The 20,252-nt window shown below is 50.5% G+C and overlaps 1 protein-coding gene across 1 annotated transcript; it reads left to right on the top strand.

The window, feature by feature from the left end:
- Nucleotides 1-14,365: 14,365 nt before the first annotated feature.
- On the top strand, nt 14,366-19,845 carry Mnx1 (motor neuron and pancreas homeobox 1). Its single transcript, XM_040738794.1, has 3 exons — nt 14,366-15,396; nt 18,189-18,349; nt 18,911-19,845. The coding sequence occupies exons 1-3, from the start codon at nt 14,709-14,711 to the stop codon at nt 19,277-19,279; spliced, it is 1,218 nt and encodes a 405-aa protein (XP_040594728.1). The 5' UTR covers nt 14,366-14,708; the 3' UTR covers nt 19,280-19,845.
- Nucleotides 19,846-20,252: the final 407 nt, after the last annotated feature.

The raw sequence follows: 20,252 nt of genomic DNA, 5'->3' as shown, positions 1-20,252 counted from the left end.
AGCACTGGGGAGACAGACGCAAGTGGATCTCTGTGAGTTCAAGGCCAGCCTGTTCTACATATCGAGTTCCAGAACAGCCAAGAATACATAAAGAGATGCTGTCTCAAACAAACCAAAAAACAGAAGAAGGGAGGAGGAGAAGAAAATACTTGTATATAAATTCAACGGAGGTGAAAGTTTACATGTCTTGAAAACTGTAAACCACTGATGAGGGAAATTGAGGAGGGCTACAAGCAATAAAGCAAAGGTCATAGAGAGAAGGATCAAGTTCACGGATCTGAATTCACACTGAAAAATGTCTTACTGCCCAGAAAGCTCTGCAGATTCAGTGCAATCCTTAGCAGAACTACAGGGGTGGATTTCACAAAAGTAGTGAAACAGTTAAACTACGCGCAATGGTTCATGCCTGTAATCTCAGATACTGTGAGTCTGAGGAAGAAAGATCGTCAAGAGTTGAAGGCTAGTTTGGATTACATAAGGAATTCCAATCCAGCATGTCTCAGAAAATTAACAAAGAGGGGTAGAGAGGTATCTCGGTGGTTAAGTGCACGTGTTGCTCTTGCTGAGGACCTGAATTCAGTTCCGAGAACCCACATGGTAGTAAACAACCATCCTTAGCTCCAGTTCCAGGTGACCCCACACGGACCCCAGCCTCTGTAGGGATCGCACACGTGCAGTTGGTATAAACACACAGATATAGACAAAACACTCATAAAAAATAAACAAACCTAAAACATTTTAAACAAACAAAAAGGCACAGAGAAACAACACAAAGGAAGGAAAGAAAGAAAAGAATACTAAAATTCCCATGTAACTAAAACGAACCTCAAATAAACAGAGAACAGGAAGCACTACACTCTGATTCCAGCTACATTAGGAAGCTACAGTGATCAAGACAGTATGGTACCATCTACAAATAGACGTGTAGACCAATTGAACAGAATCAAGGATACAGAAATAAACCCCTATGTTTATGCTTAGCCAGTATCTGACAAAGATTCGAAGATATCGGACTTGGAAAGGGCAGTGTTGGGGCAACTGGGTGTCTCTAAGCAGAAGAGTGAAACGGGGTCCTTACCATCAATGACCCACAAAATTTAACTTGAAATGGGCTAGAAACTTAAATGTAAGACCTGTAGTTATAAAATTCTTAGAGAAAACCTCCACTTTTAAAAATTTGCTTTATATGTATGGATGTTCTCTCTCTCTCTCTCTCTCTCTCTCTCTCTCTCTCTCGTGTGTGTGTGTGTGTGTGTGTGTGTGTGTGTGTGTGCATGTGTGTACCACATGTGTGCCTGTGCCTGGTGCCCACAGAGGCAAGAAGAAGACATGGATCCCCTGGAATTCATTACAAACAGTTGTTAGCTGCCTTGTGGGTGTTGGGAATTGAACCCAGGTCCTCCGGAAGAGCAGCCAATAGTCTTTTTTAAAATAATTTATTTATTTTTTATCGTTTTATATGCATCAGTGTTTTGCCCGCATGTATGTCTGTGTAAGAGTGTCAGATCTTGAAGTTATAGACAGCTATGAGCTGCCATGTGGGTGTTGGGAATTGAACCCAGGTCCTCCGGAAGAGCAGCCAATAGTCTTTTTTAAAATAATTTATTTATTTTTTATCGTTTTATATGCATCAGTGTTTTGCCCGCATGTATGTCTGTGTAAGAGTGTCAGATCTTGAAGTTATAGACAGCTATGAGCTGCCATGTGGGTGCTGGGATTTGAAACTGGGTTCTCTGGAAGAACAGTCACTGCTCTTAAACCACTGAGCCATTTCTCCAGCCCCAGCCAATAGACTTAATTGCTGAACTATCTCTCCAGCACCAAGGAAGTCTTGAAAAAATTTTTGTTTGTCTGTTTAATATGTTTATGTAAAAGTGGGCTTGAGAGATGACTCAGTGGTTAAGAGCACTGACTGAGCTTCCAGAAGATCCAGGTTTGGTTCCTAGCAACTGCATGGCTGCTTAAAGCTGTCTGTAACTCTGGTCTCAGGGGATCTGTCACCCTCCTCTGGTCTCTGAGGTCACTAGACACACATGCAATGCATAGGTATAGCACTCATACACAAAAAATCTTTAAATAAATCTTTAACAAATAAAAGAATAAGCAACAGCCGGGCGGTGGTAGCGCACGCCTTTAATTCCAGCACTCGGGAGGCAGAGGCAGGCGGATCTCTGTGAGTTCGAGGCCGGGCTGGACCGACAACCTCCAAAACAATACAGAGAAACCTTGTCTCGTAAAACCAAAAAAAAAAAAAAAAAAAAAAAAAAAAGAATAAGCAACAAATACAGAAAAATGGAATTGCATCAAAATAGACTCTGTAAGCAAAGGAAACACCACAACGAGAAGGCTGCTGCACAGTGAGAGAAACTTCTGTGAGTAGACAGAAGACCCGAGCAGACACCTCACCACAGCAAACACAACAGACCAACAAGGCAGGAAAAAGTGCTCCCCCTCCCAGACCTTCAAGGAGACACTGCTCAAAGCACCTTCTGGAAAGGCTGTTATCAGAAGGACAGGAGGCCAGTGTTGGGGAACATGTGGACGCGCAGCTGTAAGTGACTGCCATTAGGATGAATGACAAGAAGACGCCTCAAAAACCTAAAACCAGAACTGCCGCGTGACCCGGCAGTATTACTTAGGAGCACATTCCCAAAGAAGAGGTGGTTTAAACTGACTGGGAGTCTTTTTAAATTTATTTTTTAGTTTGCTTTGTTTTTCGAGACAGGGTTTCTCTGTGTTACAGTACCCTTACAAGTTGTTCATACTACTTGCTAGATGTGTAATTTGGGAGAAAATGAAGCAAACCTGCCCCCTGGCCTCTGAAGAGGGGCTGAGGTCACAAGCAGTAGCCACACTAGGTGTGTCCTCAGCCAGGAGCTGGAGAGATGGCTCAGTTGAGAGAACAGAATTTGACTCCCAACAGTGGCTGGCACTCATCAGCTTTAGGAGGTCCAAATGCTTAGGCAAAGCACTCAGATATAGATAAAATAAGTAGCTAAAAAATTAAAAATAAGGCTGGCTGTGGTGGCACACACCTTTAATCCCAGCTCTCGGGAGGCAGAGACAGTCAGATCTCTGTGAATTCAAGGCCAGTCTAGTCTACAGAGCGAGTTCCAGGACAGCCTCCAAAGCTACACAAAGAAACCCTGTCTCAAAAAACCAAAGTTAATTAATTAATTAAGAAATTTTAAAAGGACTACCAGTCGGTCAACCACCTCTTCTCCATGACCTTCTGCCATATGTATTTAAACTACAAGTGAAAGATCTTCCCTTACATTTGATTATCTTATAGTTGTCAAAATGACTTTGGAGATGGCAAAATAAAAATGTCATAGCGATGAAATTGAAACCCAAGGATATAAAACTGGTTGGCAAATTAGGTAATGTGGCAAGCAAGTGAGGAGACAACCAGGAGCAGACTGGCAGAGCATAATGGAAGATGGTCCAGTGCTGCCTCCTAATGCATTCTGGGAGTGGTTTCTATAACACACCTCATCGCAGGTAAACACCGGGCTCTGTGTTTGGCTCTTCGAAATCCTTCCTCATTTTATCCCTGGCTCCCTCATTTTTAAACACACATACACACACACACACACACACACACACACACACACACACACACACGCATGCACGAACGCACGCACACCCTCTTCCAAAAAGCTTTAGATTCCGCCAGTCCAGAATGGCAATTAAACTACTCCCTTGTCTCTTAGAATCAAGCTGGTCACACCAAGGACCTTAAAAATTCTTTCTAGCTTAGACCATGTTAAACAGCCTCGCTGTGGCCAAGAGAGCCGAAACTGTACTGCAAGGTTCGATTGGAGCCGGGAGAGATCAATGAGGTGTTGTGGATGAACAGCCAGAGGCAGGAAGGTGTCTCTGCTCTACTTTGGAAAACGAGCCGTGGAACCAGCTCCAGCCTGTCTCAGGCACTGCTCTAATCAGTTCAGCCCTGGTCCAGGGTGGGGAGGCTGGGAGGTGGTGGTCAGCTGGTGATCTGGAGTTGCTGAATTTACTGTCCGGGTTAGGACAATCACAGAGAGCACCTGAGGGGTGGAGCTAAGCAAAGGGAACTTTGCCAGTGGCTGGAGGGAGGATTAAGGGGATGTTTGCAAGTCCTTTGAGAAAGCTGCCCTGCCAGTGGTCAGCACAGCAGCCAGAGAAGGGTCTCATTCTATCAGCACTAACGCAAGGAGCTCCCTCTCCAACAGACCTGAGTCCACCTTGGAGTCTTTAAAAACTGTGATTGTAGAGAACACACACACACACCTGCTGTTTGTGAAAGGCGCAACCAGGTGCCTCAGTAAAGAGATCTAGGCCTGGAGGGAGACCACTTACCTTCTTTTACCTGGTTTGTCAAAAAGCTTCGAACAAGCAGATTTTGAATGGCAAATCCCCCAGCCAGTCATCTGGTCCTGCGACCAGCAGTAGAACTAAGTAAGGACAGGAAGCCATCTGTCATTACTGTTGCTGGGTGGTGGTGGGGATCCTCAGTGAGTCTTTGGACACTGCCCCCATCCCCCACTCCATTTGGGGACATGGTCCTTAGAAAGAAGCACGGCTTTTACAGAGGAGAATCCAGGTGGTTCTTCCTACTCCAGTAAGAAAGAAGCTGAACGGGTGTGAGGGTTAATTCCCAGCCCAAAGTAGACGTTTTCCTAACCATTCTTCTCCAGGGGTGGAGAAAGCAGGCATGGACTTCTGGTTTGGCAGACCCGCACCCCAGCCCCCGCACACCGACCCAGGGGAAATGCACGCCATCTCCCTGCCACCTGACATTCACAGGGCTGGAGGGCAGTTGGGCTACTGGCTGCGGGTAGGCAGTCCGCAGAAAACCCGCATCCTAAATTCCTAAATCACCCCCCGCTGCCACACGTGTGCTTGGCGTGTGGGCAGTTCAAAAGAAGTTGGAGGAACCTGCATGCTTGGACTAGGAGGAATCATTAACAGGGAAAGCAAACTGTTGGTGGCTGATATCCCGGCGCTGTTGAGGGTCTTAAGTGTATGTATGCCACACAACCGCAAAGGTAAGGGAACAGGATAGAGAAAAGAAGGGAGGGGGGGTGTCCAGCGCCAAATACTTAAAAGTAGCTTTATGAGCGGAAGTGGTGGCGAATGCTTGTAACCCTAAAACAGAGGCAGGTAGATCCGGCACAGTGTTTGAGATGAGCCTGACGAGCTATGTAGTGGGTTGCACAGGCTAGCCAGGGTTATAAAGTGCGAGCCTGAGGTCACTAGTGGACAACGACCACCCCTGCCCAGAATCCTGAGCACTCCTCTTTGGGGAAACACAACCCCTCAAATACAGAACCGCACCGGTACTCTTTACAGCTCTGCTTGTCAGGGGCACACTGGGCTGGACTCGTTTAAAACAAAACAAAACAAAAATCTTAAACAAAGGCCCTGGCAACTGGTCTGTGCATGCGGGAGCAGGAAAGCGCGGTGGGGCGGGTGAGGGCCCATCGACCCCAGGAAGGAGACCCAAAGCGGCCAGGTGTTTAAGACAGATGGGGACGAGTAGTTAAAACCTACATTATATAGTTCTGTCGAGTATAAAACTGAATGTATTGACCCATATATTCTAACTGGAAACGGACTCGAGTCGCTTAAAATATTGCAACGTCGATAGGACTAATTAATTGGAAATAAGAAACGAAAGAATACAATTAAACGAGAAGAGAATCATTTTCTAATTTAATAGAGGGACATTTATAAAGATCACAAGCTAAAAGGCATCGAATGATTCTATCGACATTCTATTAAATCAGCCCCGCCACCTACGGGGAGGAGGACCCCGCGGGCGCGGCGCCGCATCCCGGCCTGGGTCCGCGGTGCCCAAGACTTGCTCGCTGCACCCAGCTCCTGCCTGGGAGCCAATTCGCCTGCCCGCTGCTCGCGGCTGGACCTGGCCTTCGCTCCCGTGGCTCCGACCCTCCACTCTGACCGCCCCGGACCTGGGGGATCCTGTCTCCCTGCCCAAGAGTCCCGGGTTCGCAGATATATTACAACAAAATTACTAATTGGAAAATGAAATTGTCAATAAAGCACACCCCCACGCGTGTACTATATCCTTAAATATTATGATGTTTTATTAGTCCCATTTCCTTACAATAATTTATTGCAATAAAACAGACACTGCAGGTCCCCTTAAATTGTCTTTTCATAATGAATAAATTTAAGCGGGCTAATTAATATATAAACTAGCCCAATTTGTCAAGTTGATTTGTATTTTAGTTAATTGTGAAAGTAATTACCACATGGTCAAATTAACAGCTTTCTGGAAATGACCAAGCCTGAGGTTTTATTTCCTTCCTGGGTGAAGAAAATTCATTTTTCCAAGCTCTTGATGTGATGAATAAAAGTCATAAATCTGGGTGATTGGTGCAGGCAGAGTCTAAATGGCTTCATATTTCATTTTAGGTTTAATAGAAATATTCATGCTCTGTTTTAATGAAATTAAATTGAAGGGGGATGGGGCCCTGGAGGCAGCCCTGACTGGGGGCTTAAAGGGGCAGTGTGCATTTTCCTTTCTTCACCCAAGGGCCAGAGCTAGAGGTCACCTCCACCTCCCTGGACTCCTCAGAAGGGAGGCTGGGAGCCATGCCCTCCCTGTCCAGCCCAGCACACCCCCAGCACTGCTTGGGAGAGGCAGTTAACACCCAGGCCGGGTGTATTCTCACCTGGCTGAAGCTTTCCCTAGTCTGGCTCCTGATCCCCCCCAAAATCAGTCACAAGGGTCCTCCCTTGGCCTGGAGCAGGAGAGGTGGTGCATGCTGCAGACAGTCCTGTCTTCACCTGCCTAAGAGGCCTGACATCCTACATCCAACCCTTCCCTTCCTTCTGAGGGCACACAGAAGGTATAGAGCATCCTCAGGACCATGCCTCCTGACAGTGGGCCGCTCCTCTGTTTCCCGTGGCACTCCCTGCCCAGGCTCTATCCTTCCAGAAGATTGCCTGGCCTAATTTGAATTACAGAGTACCCTCTTTTTCAGATGGGCTGAGACCCAGTGTGGTCCCCGGCCAGTCAGAAAAAGGAAGGAAGCCTCCAGACTGCATTTCTGCCATACTCATTTTAGGGTTCCCCAGCTCAGGGGGAACGTCTCATGGACATTCCTCCCTAAGGCAGGTCCTGACCAGCCTGGCCCCTGAATGCTGCTGATCTGTGACTTGTTGATTCCGTTCAACAAATACAGCTTTGATGCGGTTCCAGCCAGAGTGGTTAGCTGATGAATTGACAAAAACTAATCAGCTTTATTGGGAAACAGGTTAAGGGCACGGGCGTGTCAATAACGCTCAGCCTGACCCCCTCGTCCATTAGCCAGGCAGGCTGATTAGAGTAAGAAGACCCTCTCGCCGTTTGAACTGAAATTGCTTTCATAAACTCACATTATTAGCAGTCGATGTGAGCAGCTAATTTAGAGAAGACATCCAGGCCCGTCACATCGATCATCGGGTTTATGTATCATTATCTCATTTACAGAATGTCGCAGTGTAATACGTGTTTTTGGCAATAGGCTTGGCCTCTCGCCGGGGCTGCGCCGCTACTTTTAACTATCCTGCAGGGGATCTCTTTCACTCCCTATGCAGTCTCTCTCCGTGAACTAGAGATCAGGGGAGCCACCTTGCACACACGCACACAGGAGCCCAGGCTCTCAGTGCGTGCTCCTCAGTGCACATGGACACAGGCTGCCTGAGCTGCTGGTCTCCAGTCTCCCGCTGGGATGCTGGGGTAACTGCAGGTGGCCCCGGGTACAAACCTCAGTACTGGGATGTGCACCAGCACCAGCTTCGGAGTCAGATGAGAGCAGGCTCTCAAGGCCTTGGCCACCCAGTTGCCCGGTGTCCAGGGATCCACAGGCCTGTAAAGGCTCTCCTCGACCCTCCCTGGCTCTGGCCTGACCTGCCCTCCCCTGGGCGGGCCATTCTCTCCCCCTGCCAGCCTCAGTTCCAGGCCCAGATGCGTCTGGGGGCCAGGAGTGGGCCACCTGTTCCGTGGGGTAATTATTTTAATGTAAAGGGGCCTAGAGTCACCACTTCGCGCCTCCTGCAGTGACAGACGGCAGCAGAACTGCAGAGCGCTCTCAGCCTTTCAGGGAATTTCCCAGATGGGCCAAGGGGAGGCCAGGGCGGGTCACCAGGGGCCCTTTAACGAGTTCATTAGCCAAATTATCTTGCCCGCAGCACAGGGCCCCAGAGACTCTCAGGGTGGGTCTTTCTCCCTCCCTGCTGGTCTCTACAAGAATAGTTGTGAGCAAAGGAGAAAAGGACACCTTCCCCAAAAGGGAACAGGTACACCAACGGCAATCTGGCATCTCCGACGCGGCTGCCACAGGTATGGGCCAGACCAGCAAAGGCAGGGTGATGGAGTGGAGGAGGAGGAACTATAATAAATAGGAAACAAGGAGATTCTAACAACCAAATACACTGACCCACACTGTGAACCAAAGCTAGCACAGAACTCAAAGCCAGAACCCCTTGGACTTTAGTCTGTGGTTCTTAAGCAAAGAGCCTGGACTTCTTGGAGCCTTGGTTTGTCCATCTGCAGAATGGGGGATATGTGCACTTCTTACACGGTTTGTGAGACCACTGCCCTAAGAAAGGCAACGCTTGAGAAGAGGTCCTGTGGTAACCCAGCAGTGTCCTTTTGGCAAGAGACCTCTCCTGGAGGTCTCTGTATTTGGGGAGGCACTTGGTTGAGGTGAACCTGATCCTAGACATAGCTGCCTATGCTGGGGAACAACCCTCACTCCCAGCTCTGAGATGCAGCACTGGAGGGGCCTCAGCATCCCCTCCTCCTTGTCCTCACTCTGCCTCCTGGAGCCTCAGCTTCTGCCACCTCAGCAAGTAGTGAATAGACCAATTAGCCAGGACTTCCTGCCATTATCTGCTGTAGACTTGGGCATTAGTACGCCCTGATTCACCATAATTTCAAGTCAGAACACACTAAAAAATTCACTCACCGAGGCATTAAAATGTTCCCAGGCAACATCTGTGTTTGTGTATCTGGGTTTCTTCCCTGGGTGTTTGATCCTCCGCCAACATCACACAGGTCAGGGATGACAGTTCAGGCCAGGCAGACACCTTTTGTTGCTGTTTTTGTTTTTATATTTTTAAAGCACACATTGTATTATTTGCCAGTGTTTGTGAACTTTGTTTCTGAGATCTCAATGTTGCCAGTGTCTAGCAGTGTAACTTTCTCCTTCTGCCTGACTGGGGCAGACAGGTGCCTTAGAAAGGGGTGGGAGTTGGGGACACCTGCAAGAGCAGGTTTTGTTTCCTAACATGCTTCACACCGGTGGTGGTAGCTGAGTTATCATCACTCTGGGCTCCCACACAGCTCCTTTCCATGGAAGACATACTCGGTCCTACAGGTAGAGTGGAGATAGGGTCAAGGCTGCACCGCCCACTTGGAGCAGGCTCCTGCTCTTTGTCCTGACAATGGTCTGAAGCCCTACATAATGAATCTGCACTAAAATGAAATGAGATTTTGGAGCAAAACCACAGGTTTCCTGGGAAGTATTTCATTTCTTCTAAGGGTGCTGTCCCCGGCCCTAGCTGATTAAAAGAACTGAGGTAACCACTCCGCCTTGTTTCTCTTTATGACCCAGACCCATGGCTTCTAGGATGTGTAAGGGAACTGAAAATGCTTTTGACTCCTGGGTCCGAAAGAACCGGGGTGCAAGGCTGAGCTCAGGCTCTTCTCTGTGTTCCGGGGCACACAGAAACAAGCATCCAAACGAACAAAACAAAACAACAACAACAAAAAACCAACCTGGTATCTGGCATCAATTTCCAAACATAGAGTCTGTTGCTGGGATTTTGTGTTTCCACCCCACTGACTTTCTCCCCATGGCCCTTAGGGCCCAGGTTTGGATTGGTTTTTCTTTACAGTAAGGAATGAGGCCAGCGAGACTGGATGGCTTGGGTTCCTGCTGGTCCAGGCAGTGTAGGCTTCAGCATAGGGATAGAGAGGGTGGAGGATGCTCTCCAAACAGGATGGCAGGAAATCCAGTCGTGCTGGGAGAGGAATGGGGGTGGGGGTGGCAAAGAAAGGGCCTGGCTAGTATCCTGGGCAAGAGCAGTTCATTGCAGGCTGGAACAGTAGTCCTCAGGTCACTGTCTTGTGAGACACCTTTGAAAACCAGCCCTTTAAAAGCTGAAGTGAGGATGGGGCAGAGGAGAGGAGTCAGAGAAGAGGTCAGCAGATCAAAGGAGGGTGATAAAGATGTTGATGGTACCTTTGGCCCTCAGGCTCTGCAGGGGCTGTGAGGAGTGGGGAGAACTCAACACACTTCTCTTTCTCCTGGTCTCACCTTCCAGTGACCCCAGGCTCTCCACTGGAGTCTGTGTTCCCAGGCTGGGGGTATGTCCTCAGGGGGAAATTCAAAACACTGAAGTCAGCCAGACCTGAAGGAGGGTGGTCTATCTCCCTCCAGGTATGGCACTCTCCCTGCTTGCTTTCTGTCCTCCTGAGCTTATATAGCCTGGGAAAATACCACCACCACCACCACCACATCCTCCAGCCTCATTTTCCTGAATGGGAGCCTTAAAATATTGATCTGAAATTGAACTGAGTTAACTCCCTTGAAGGTTCACAATAAGACTGAGAAGTCAGTCTTCACATGGGCCTTTCTCTGTGAGGCTGAGCGTAGGGGGTGGGGGGGTCGCTTGTTTCAATTCTGGAAATAACCAGACAAGCAGCAGGTGTGCAGAGGGGGGTGCAGGGAAGACTGTCTTCTATCCAGTTTCCCAGCCACGGCTCCAGGCTCCTAGCCTTCTTATTAATGGCTGTTGTACATTGTACCTGCCGCATTCCACAGGAGGAAGCAAATGAGTAAGTGACAGTAAAAGAATCAATGCTGGCCTGGCTCCTGTGACCTTGGGCACATGTAGGTTTTGTCCTGAGTTCTTGTATAATTCCAGGTTTTATTTTTATGTTTTCATTATGTGTACATTTGTGTCTATCTGGTGAGTGCATGTACCCAAGGAGGCCGGAAGAGGAAGTAACGTTTCCTGTAGTTGGAGTTGCAGGTGGTTGTGTGAGTGTGAGTGGATGCTGGGAACCCAACTTGAGTCCTCTGCAAGAGCCGTACTCACTCTCAAGTTCTGAACTGTGGAACCATGGGAACCATCTTTCAGCTCCCCAACAGCTTACTCTTCTGTGCTTGTTTATATAAGTCAACGCTATTTTTTTTTCAGTAATGGGAAGAGGTTCAACTGCAGGTTACTCTTAGTAACTTACTTAATGCAAGACCCCAAAAAGAGACCCTGGCTGAGCATGGAGGGAAAATGACTGGTTGTCAACTGATTGAAGGTGTCCCGGGCCTTTAATCCCAGCCTCCTTTGCGTAAGGGAGTTCTTCCACCCTGCTTTCCCAAAGCCTCTTTTGGTCCTGGGGGTTGCTGGAGAAAGCGGCTACCTGGAGGCACAGGGCTGGGACCACCGCTGGGACCAGACCTTTGATGTCTCATTGAGTCCCTAGTAAGCCCCCAGCTTAGTCCTTGGCAGCCCCAAAGCCAGCTGGGCTGGGTCAATAGACACTGGGAACAGGAAGAGGCCCAGCATGCTCACTTCACACGTTGTAAAACACACAAAGATCCCAGTTCCAGATAACTCCCAGTCTTTCTCTTCACTCCTGCCTCTCTCAGTGAACAACTTACCGGGTACCTCCAATGTGCATTAACTTATTCCCAAGCAGAAGCAAAATATATGATCACATTCAAGCCTTTTGATTTCAGAGATTCTGTTTGGCCCAACCCCTGCTTTGCCAGACAAAGAAATAAATCCATCAAGTCTGGCATGCAAAGATCCCCTTCACGGAAGAGGCTCTTGATACGATACTGTCTCACTCAGCTCACAGGTGGTGAGGGACTGGTAGGGTTATGGCCTTGTGGGTTCTCAAACTCCAGACAGTGGAAAGGGGAAAGAGATTTAGAGGCCTTGGGAACACATCACCTAAAAAACAAATAGGTAATCAATTCCTCTGTTCAGATGATTTTACTGAGGGAACCTGTGCCTGAACCTCAGAAAACCTACCCCCCCAATCAACAAAAACAACTCTGGTGTTGCAGGCCAGAGAAGATACAGGTCCACTGAGGTCCACCTCAGGGAAATCTCATCTGTAGTCACTCTCTTCCATCTTGAATAATTCCTTTTGGGACCAGTCAACTTACTCTCTTCTCTCATCTAGAAAAAGCTGCATCCTGGGGAGAGGGGAGCAGCCCAGCATCCTTGCGTGCCTGAATTGGGTTTCCTCCATGGAAGTGCAGGGAATCTCAGCTCTCCTTTAATGAGTCAGATGGGATGAGGAACCAGGACAGATACAGATGAGAAGCAGCAGGTGTGGCCCCCAAAACCAGAACTGATCTCAGTTTCTTTGAACCTGTGCTCTAGAAGACAAAGATGATAAACTCCTTGTAGCATCATAATGAAGAGTAAAAATAATTACAGAAAGATCATGGAACATAGCAGGTTTTCATGGAACAGAAGTGCTCCTACTAAGAGGCAGGGCTGCATTTTAATCATCACCAAAGAGACAGCACCTAAGGACAGCAGCAGCATAGACGTGGTGCTCTTCGTGACTAGCGGTTGGCCTTTGCAAAGCCGGGTAGCATTTACTCCAAACTGCGCCTACTCTGTGCCAGACTTTCCTTCCAGGACTGTGCACCTCAGAACCACCCAGTCATAATGAAAAAGGAATCCCACTCATCCGAACAGAACCACTGTGTTAAGTCTTGCCTTAATAAAAAACTCCTGAGGACTGCTGCCTTTTTTTTTTTCTTTCATCTTCTTCTTCTTGTTTGCTTTGAAACAGGGTTTCTCTGCATAACAGCCATAGTTGTCCTGGAACTTGCTCTGTAGACCAGGCTGGCCTCGAACTCATAGAAATTCACCTGCCTTTGCCTCCCGAGTTCTGGGATTAAAGGCCAGGTCCTTGCCTACCTTTATGTTCAGCCAGCATCGATTCTTAGGGATCCTCTGCCCCTTCCTGACCCACATCCGCCCCTTTGTTAACCTCTCACCTGCTTCGGAAGTCAAGCTTCTGGAACCTGGAACTCCCTCTCGCCTTCCCCCTGTTTGGGGAAGATACCTGAAGATGGAGCTTAGTAGCCGCTTGGTTTCCCAATTTACTTATTGATTTGTGAAACTTAAAAAAAAAAAAACCTGGAGCCGGGCGTTGGTGGCGCACGCCTTTAATCCCAGCACTCGGGAGGCAGAGGCAGGCGGATCTCTGTGAGTTCGAGACCAGCCTGGTCTACAGAGCAAGTTCCAGGACAGTCTCCAAAGCCACAGAGAAACCCTGTCTCGAAAAACCAAAAACAAAAACAAAACAAAAAAAAAAAACAACAAAAAAAACACCAAAAAAAACCTGGAAGGAAGCTTTTTTTACTGTAAATGTTTGATGTGTGTGGTGTAGGGTGAGGTCTGGATTCACACTCTAATATCTTACTCAGTCGGAAGCCCTCTTCTGATTTTCCTGGACTCGGCCAGGAGGGAGGAGGCGAGGGCCTGCCTGTGGTTCCCTTAGCCTTGGGGAGGGCGCAGTCTAAGGGTGCAGCCCTCGACAGACCCCCTCAAAGCCTATATCCATCGAACGTCCAAGAGGCAAGGATCGGGCAAAAGAATTTTGTCACCTAGGTCCGGCTCATTGGCTGGCACCTGAACGACCGACCTTGAAGCCAATGTGGGTCCCTCACTGGAAGAATTGGAAGACTGCTCTCTTTACACTCTGACCGGGTGGGATGGGGAAGCTCCCGACAAAGATTTGTGGGCGTCAAACTCTCACTCACCGTATTTATACACACCGGAAACCTTCAAACAAACATCGGCTGCACAGGAGACTGGGGGTGGGATGGGGTGGGGGCGCAGATTCGAAGGTTCGACCTGCAGAGGGTTAGTGACAGGGACTCAAACCACCTTGAGGTGCCCAAGACTCAGGAACGCGGGAGATTCTGGTCTTCAGCTTGCTAAGCTCAGGGTGGGCTTCAGGGGTGAGGAACCACCTGGTTCCCCAGAGCTGAACAGTCCACAACTCCGGCAAGGGCGCAAGAGTAGCTGAAGAAAGATAAGATGTCCGCCTCTGGCGGAACAAGGTGTCTAGGGGACTCAGGGGGACCCAGCGCCCGCCACCCACTCAGCACCAACGAAGCGGCAAGCCTGTATTCAGTTTCCAAGCTCTTCCTTCCCGTCTCCACTCCCCCACCACTGCTGCTCGCCACCCGCTACTTAGGACCTGGGGGCGCAGGGGCGGGGCCGCAGGAGAACTGGACCGTGACAGGTGCGCCCCTCGGCCAATCGCCGGACGGACACCCCTCCCTGGGTCCCCGCTGCGTGCGCCAATCCCAGACCGAGCTGAGCTTCAAGTGTGCGGAGGGGCGCGGGTCCCCACCAAGGCGCCAGCGGCCTCGGCTCGGTAGCTTGAGCGCTTGAGAGCGGAGAGCCGGCCTCCCTAACCCAAACTCGCAGGAGCGCTCGTGGGAGTTTGTACCAGTGAGTGGAGCGCGGTCGCCTCGAGGACAGCAAGGAGGAGGCGTCTAGACCATGGTCGCTCGCGGCTGAGTTTCCGGCTGCGACTTTGATTATTGGCAAATAATCGCAGTAACAATATCAAGCCCCAGAGCTGGCCACCGCCACGCTCAGTCTCAGCTAGCCCGCACACGACCGCGTCGCCCGTCCCTGGGCACTGATCGTCAGCTCCAAACGAGCCGATGGAAAAATCCAAAAATTTCCGCATCGACGCCCTGCTGGCGGTGGATCCCCCGCGAGCCTCCTCCACTCAAAGCGCACCGCTGGCCTTGGTCACTTCGCTCGCGGCCACAGCATCTGGCCCCGGACGAGGCGGCAGCGGTGGTGGGGGGACCAGTAGCGGGGCGAGCCGCAGCTGCAGCCCCGTGTCTTCTGAGGCCACTGCAGCTCCCAGCGACCGGCTGCGGGCGGAGAGCCCGTCACCCCCGCGCTTGCTGGCTGCGCACTGCGCTCTGCTGCCCAAGCCGGGATTCCTGGGCGCCGGAGGAGGCGGCGGCGCGGCGGGTGGGCCGGGCACTCCCCACCACCATGCGCACCCTGGTGCCGCCGCCGCAGCTGCCGCCGCCGCCGCCGCGGCTGCCGGCGGCCTGGCATTGGGACTGCACCCGGGGGGCGCGCAGGGCGGCGCGGGCCTCCCTGCACAGGCAGCTCTCTACGGTCACCCAGTCTACGGTTACTCGGCGGCGGCGGCGGCGGCCGCGCTGGCGGGCCAGCACCCTGCGCTTTCCTACTCCTACCCTCAGGTGCAGGGCGCACACCCCGCGCACCCTGCCGACCCCATCAAGCTGGGTGCCGGCACCTTCCAGCTGGACCAGTGGCTGCGCGCGTCCACCGCGGGCATGATCCTGCCCAAGATGCCGGACTTCAGCTGTGAGTACCTGCGCAGCACCGGGGCAGTTCTCTCGAGCATCCTCCTCTTCCGCAACCTGTTCCTTTCTGCCTCTGCTCTCAGCTAGCTGTCCAAGCACAGCAAAGCCGCCACGGCTCATCCCTGGGCCTGTGAGGCCTCGCGTGGGCCGAGCGGCGTGAGAGAGCAGCAGCGAATTATTAAGATGGCCACGCTCAGGCCTTGCTTTCTCTTTCTCTCTTAATGGGCAGGGGAGGTTAGAGGTGTGAGGCTGAAACCTAATGATTAACTTGCAGGTTGGAGAAGGAAGTGCTCGGGAATGCTAGCCAAAAAAGGCCTCGAACAGGGCAGGTTTTTAGGGTCACTGAAACCTGGGACTTATCATGGGGAATATGAACTTGGCCAGGGGCTCCCTAATGGCTTACAAAGAGACTCCTCACTATGTTCAGAAGTAGCTAAGGAGAAAATGGATTCCTAACGTAGCAGGGCTACGAGGCCAGAGCCCAAGCTCTTCTCTGACCCTTGTCAGGATTCTGCCTTCCTCTGAAGGGCCAAAGTATGTATGTGGGGTGTGTGTGTGTGTGTGTGTGTGTGTGTGTGTGTGTGTGTGTGTGGTGTGTTTCTGTGTGTGTCTGTGGGGGTGGTGGTGGTGTGGTGTGGGTCCCTACACACAATATTCAAGAGGTCTGTTTTGAACCAGAAGGTCTTGAGACTCTAAATAGCAAGTGTCCTCCTGGGAACTCCAGGTGCCAAACACCTTTGGGAGCTCCTGTCCAAGGAGGGAGCAAAGAAGGTCCAGCCTGCTGCATCTTCTCTGCTACCCAAGAGGGACAACCTTTCAGGAGCCAGTTCAGACATCCCGGCACACACTACAGCTGCATCTGTGTAGGGCAACCCTGGCTCTGACTCTTGCCCTGTGCCCCACATGGGTAGGGACAAGCTGCCTTTCCATTCAGGCCAGAACAGAAGATGTATATGACTTTCCCCTGTCAGCCGCCCAACACCCAAACAAAGAGACCCCATTGTTTCCGTCTGAGTGGGTTTGTTTAGACTGGGGAGATGCAGGCACTGGAGGGAAAAAAGCGAAAAAGAAAACAGAAATAAACACTTGCCAGAATTCAGATTCCTCTGCTAGAAGCAGTGGTTGTGACTAAACAGAGAAAGTGAGGACCCCGGAGAGCTGCAGAAGTAGCAAGGTGGTGAGAGAATCCCAGCCTGCACTCTTGTTTGCTCTCAGCCACCCAGGTTTTCCCCAGCTTGACTCCAAGAAGACCAGCCTTGTTGATCTCAGCAAAGAGGGAAGGGTTCCACTGACCTCAGTTGGGGGGGTGCAGCTCAGCTGTCGCTGAAATTGTTCTTATCTAGTAAGTCCTGGGCAGGATCTAAACCTGACTGAGGAGCCCAGCAAACCCCTTCAGATGGAAATTTACCCATATGTGTCCATTATGACTATACTCCCTAGGCCTGAGATGCATAGGTACCCAGAGAGGAGCTGGTCACTGGTCACCAACAGAACTCTATGGCTTTGGGATTCCTGACCACTCAAGTGCTCTCTGGAGGAGAAAGGATGTTTTCCTGGAGCCATAATCACTCAGAATCCCTGCCTGTAGGATCTCTTTGCCAGCACACCAAGCCCGTGGTGTCTCAATAGTGACTGCATTAAAAGTAAAACCAGTTTTACATTAGGAAGAGAATCCAAATCCCATCCCGGGACCAGCACCAAGGAATGCAGCAGAGGAGAGTGGCTGAATGTGTCCATTCTTGGGACTTCCCTCTCACCTGGGAAAACAGGCTTGGTTTTCTTTAATTGGTTGTTTCTATCCACTGGATGGCATTTCCCAATGATCCTTTCCGAGCTGGTGTTTTAATTAGAGTTCTAATGTATTGTCAAGTTGGGAATTCGTAGCCTTGTTTAACTAAAGCAGGGGGCGTGGACCTTCCTATAAAGCAAATTGCCCATCCCAGGGGAGCCTGAGCTCATCCCAGCCAGGGGCTGGCCTCTTTCTTTCCTTTGCTTTCTTTCTTTTATTGTCTAACACTCTTTGGACTCCTGGGAAATCAAGGGAAGTCTCGTTTTGAGGTAATAAAAGTCTCTGTGATGTAACCGTGCGAAATTATGTAAATAAAGCTGGACAGATCTCCTGGAACACACAGAAAGCCAGATCCACTCACAGCTCGGCCTTTAATTTGGACCTTTAATTTGAGTAATGAGAATCCTCGGAACAGGCTTCCAGTCTCTTTGCCCTCTGCACTAGGAGGAGGCGGGGAGCTTGTCAAGACAGACCTGGAGACACCCTGATGAATATGCTTATTTAGGCTCTAGCTTCTGTCCTCTCTCTCTCTCTCTCTCTCTCTCTCTCTCTCTCTCTCTCTCTCTCTCTCTCTCTCTCTCTCTCTCTCTCTCTCTCTCCTGCTCTTCTGCTTTAAGATGGTGGTGGGACCAAGAGGATGGGTGCTTTTCCAGTTTGAGGTATAGTAAGGCCCTCCACCAAGACAGGGGTGATTGGTCTCTTGCTGATCCAGCCCGGCTACCAAAGCTTTTAGACCTACCAGTGTTCATACAGGTGTCTACTGCGAGCAGGCAACAGGCCCTATTTAATCGCGACTCTCAAATGAAAAGATTGTCTATTGGGACAAGCTCTCCACTTCCGCTTGTGTCTGAGATGTGGGTCCTCTGGTCTGTTGGGGAGTAGGCTCTGATGTTGAAAAGAAGCCCATGTCTGCAGGGTGGGTATCGGAGGCTGGACCCTGAGAGGGACTAGGAACCCGGGCAGTGAACAAGCCTACAAAGGCCTCTCGCCCTTTTGGTCCACAGCCCAGGCGCAGTCGAACCTCTTGGGGAAGTGCCGAAGACCTCGCACCGCCTTCACCAGCCAGCAGCTGTTGGAGCTGGAACACCAGTTCAAGCTCAACAAATACCTGTCGAGGCCCAAGCGTTTTGAGGTGGCCACCTCGCTCATGCTCACCGAGACCCAGGTGCACACCTGATACCCAGCCCCCGGGGCAGCCAATCCCACCAAACCACCCAGGAGGGTATTGATTTGGGCAATTGGGTCCCAGCTTCATGACCTTTAGGTTCGGTATTAATTCGCAATGGGCGAGGTCCTAGGAAGACGCCAGAGCGTCTTTAGGAGGAGGTTTGATTCAGTAGATTGGGGTACAGTAGGCTGAGAATCCTATTTAACCAGCTATTCTGGAGAAGGTATACCTCAGGCTACATTCTTGGAGACTATTTTTCTGGAAAGGTGCGGACTTGGACTTCAGGGATTAGAGACCTGCCAGCTGCCTTGATAGACCAAGGGCTTGGAGTAAAACACTCCCAACTGGGGGATTGGGGGGCACCAAGCACAGCTATGGGGTTACTGATGAATAGAGTGGATGTAGGGGTGGGGGAATGGAGAAGCCGCTGCCCAGTCACTCTAGGGAAACCCTTTCTAGGGTGAGGGTAGGCCGATGGGCAGGGGCCCTGGGTGCTCACACCTTCTGGATTCGTGGGGATGTAAGTGGCCGGCTTCTCACGCCAACTTGTGCCTGCAGGTGAAGATCTGGTTCCAGAACCGCCGAATGAAATGGAAACGCAGCAAAAAGGCCAAAGAGCAGGCTGCGCAGGAGGCAGAGAAGCAGAAGGGCAGCGGCGGGGGTTCCGGCAAAAGCTGCGCTGAGGAGAAGGCCGAGGAGGAGCTGCTGGGGCCGCCGGTGTCCGTGGACAAGGCCAGCGGCCGTCGCCTGCGGGACTTGCGAGACAGTGACCCGGATGAGGACGAGGATGATGATGAGGACGACCACTTCCCCTACAGCAATGGTGCCGGTACCCACACCGCCGTAGCTTCGTCTGACTGCTCATCCGAGGACGACTCGCCGCCCCCAAGGCCGGGCGGCCCAGGGCACCAACCTCCGCCCCAGTAGTCGTCCCAAACTCGGCAGCAGGGACGCGCGCTACGGCTACCCCGGTGCGGGCTTTCAACACCATCCTGTGGCCTGCAGCCAGTCTGGCAGTGCGCGCTGGGTTGGGGGAATCCTATTTGGGTCCTCGAAGGACAGCAAGAGAAAGAGAGAGAGAGTGACCTCCAATGTGAACTTTCGTTCTTTTAAATTTAATTTCGGGTTGTGTTGGCCAGAGGTGTTTGTGAGAAGAACATACCCCTTCTATGAGTGGCTCCTGCCTGCCTCTTCCCTCATCGGAGAAGGGAAAACTACAGTGTTAAGTGACCTAGAAACTTGAAACCTCCTTTGGAGACACCATTCTACTGAGAATTGAAAACAGAAAAAAAGGTTTTATGCCTGTGTATGGGGGGGGTGTTATGTCATGAGCATTCAGACTGCTGAAAACCTCAGAATGGTAGTGTATTTTTGTATATTGTATTTATATATATAAAGAAAGAAACATCTACTTATGCATGCTAAATTATTATTTAGCTTCCCCATTCCCCAGGGTGGAGATGGAATGTAAAATAAATTGGTTTTGTACTGGATGACAGTGAAAAAAAGGAACACTTTAATTTTGGAAGGAGGATTGAACCCAGGGCCTTGGGCAAGCAAAGCGAGTGCTCTGCTACTGCTCCACATCGGCAGCCTAGGAAGAGCAAATCCCGTGGAGCCTGGCTGTTTTGGTTAACAGCAAAGGGTGATAATCAGAATGGCAAATGGGTGTCAGGACCACCTCCATGCCTGGGCCCTCTAAAACCAAACCTGATTCTGGAGGCCAAAGGTGCAAGATGGGGTAGCAGTTAGCAGCAGGTGTGAATTGTGGCTAAAAATATCAGAGGCCAGGTGTCAGAGCGAGTGCCTGGCTTAAACCTTGTGTTGGTCATGAGACTCCTAGCTGAGTGATTTTGGACACTTTATTTCGCATTTACTTGCTGGATCTTTTAGCTCCAGT

This window comes from Mesocricetus auratus, unplaced genomic scaffold, assembly GCF_017639785.1.
Source record: "Mesocricetus auratus isolate SY011 unplaced genomic scaffold, BCM_Maur_2.0 Super-Scaffold_100676, whole genome shotgun sequence".
NCBI classification, from domain to species: domain Eukaryota; kingdom Metazoa; phylum Chordata; class Mammalia; order Rodentia; family Cricetidae; genus Mesocricetus; species Mesocricetus auratus.
Note: the sequence above shows the minus strand (reverse complement) of the source record. Positions and strands in the feature narration are given on the sequence as shown.

What these genes read in the sequence shown, in the direction of transcription:
- Mnx1 (XM_040738794.1), top strand. Translation starts at nt 14,709, where the DNA reads ATGGAAAAATCCAAAAATTTCCGCATCGACGCCCTGCTGGCGGTGGAT. An exon ending in CAAGATGCCGGACTTCAGCT is followed by an intron (nt 15,397 to 18,188) that starts GTGAGTACCTGC and finishes TTTGGTCCACAG; the next exon opens with CCCAGGCGCAGTCGAACCTC. An exon ending in TCATGCTCACCGAGACCCAG is followed by an intron (nt 18,350 to 18,910) that starts GTGCACACCTGA and finishes TTGTGCCTGCAG; the next exon opens with GTGAAGATCTGGTTCCAGAA.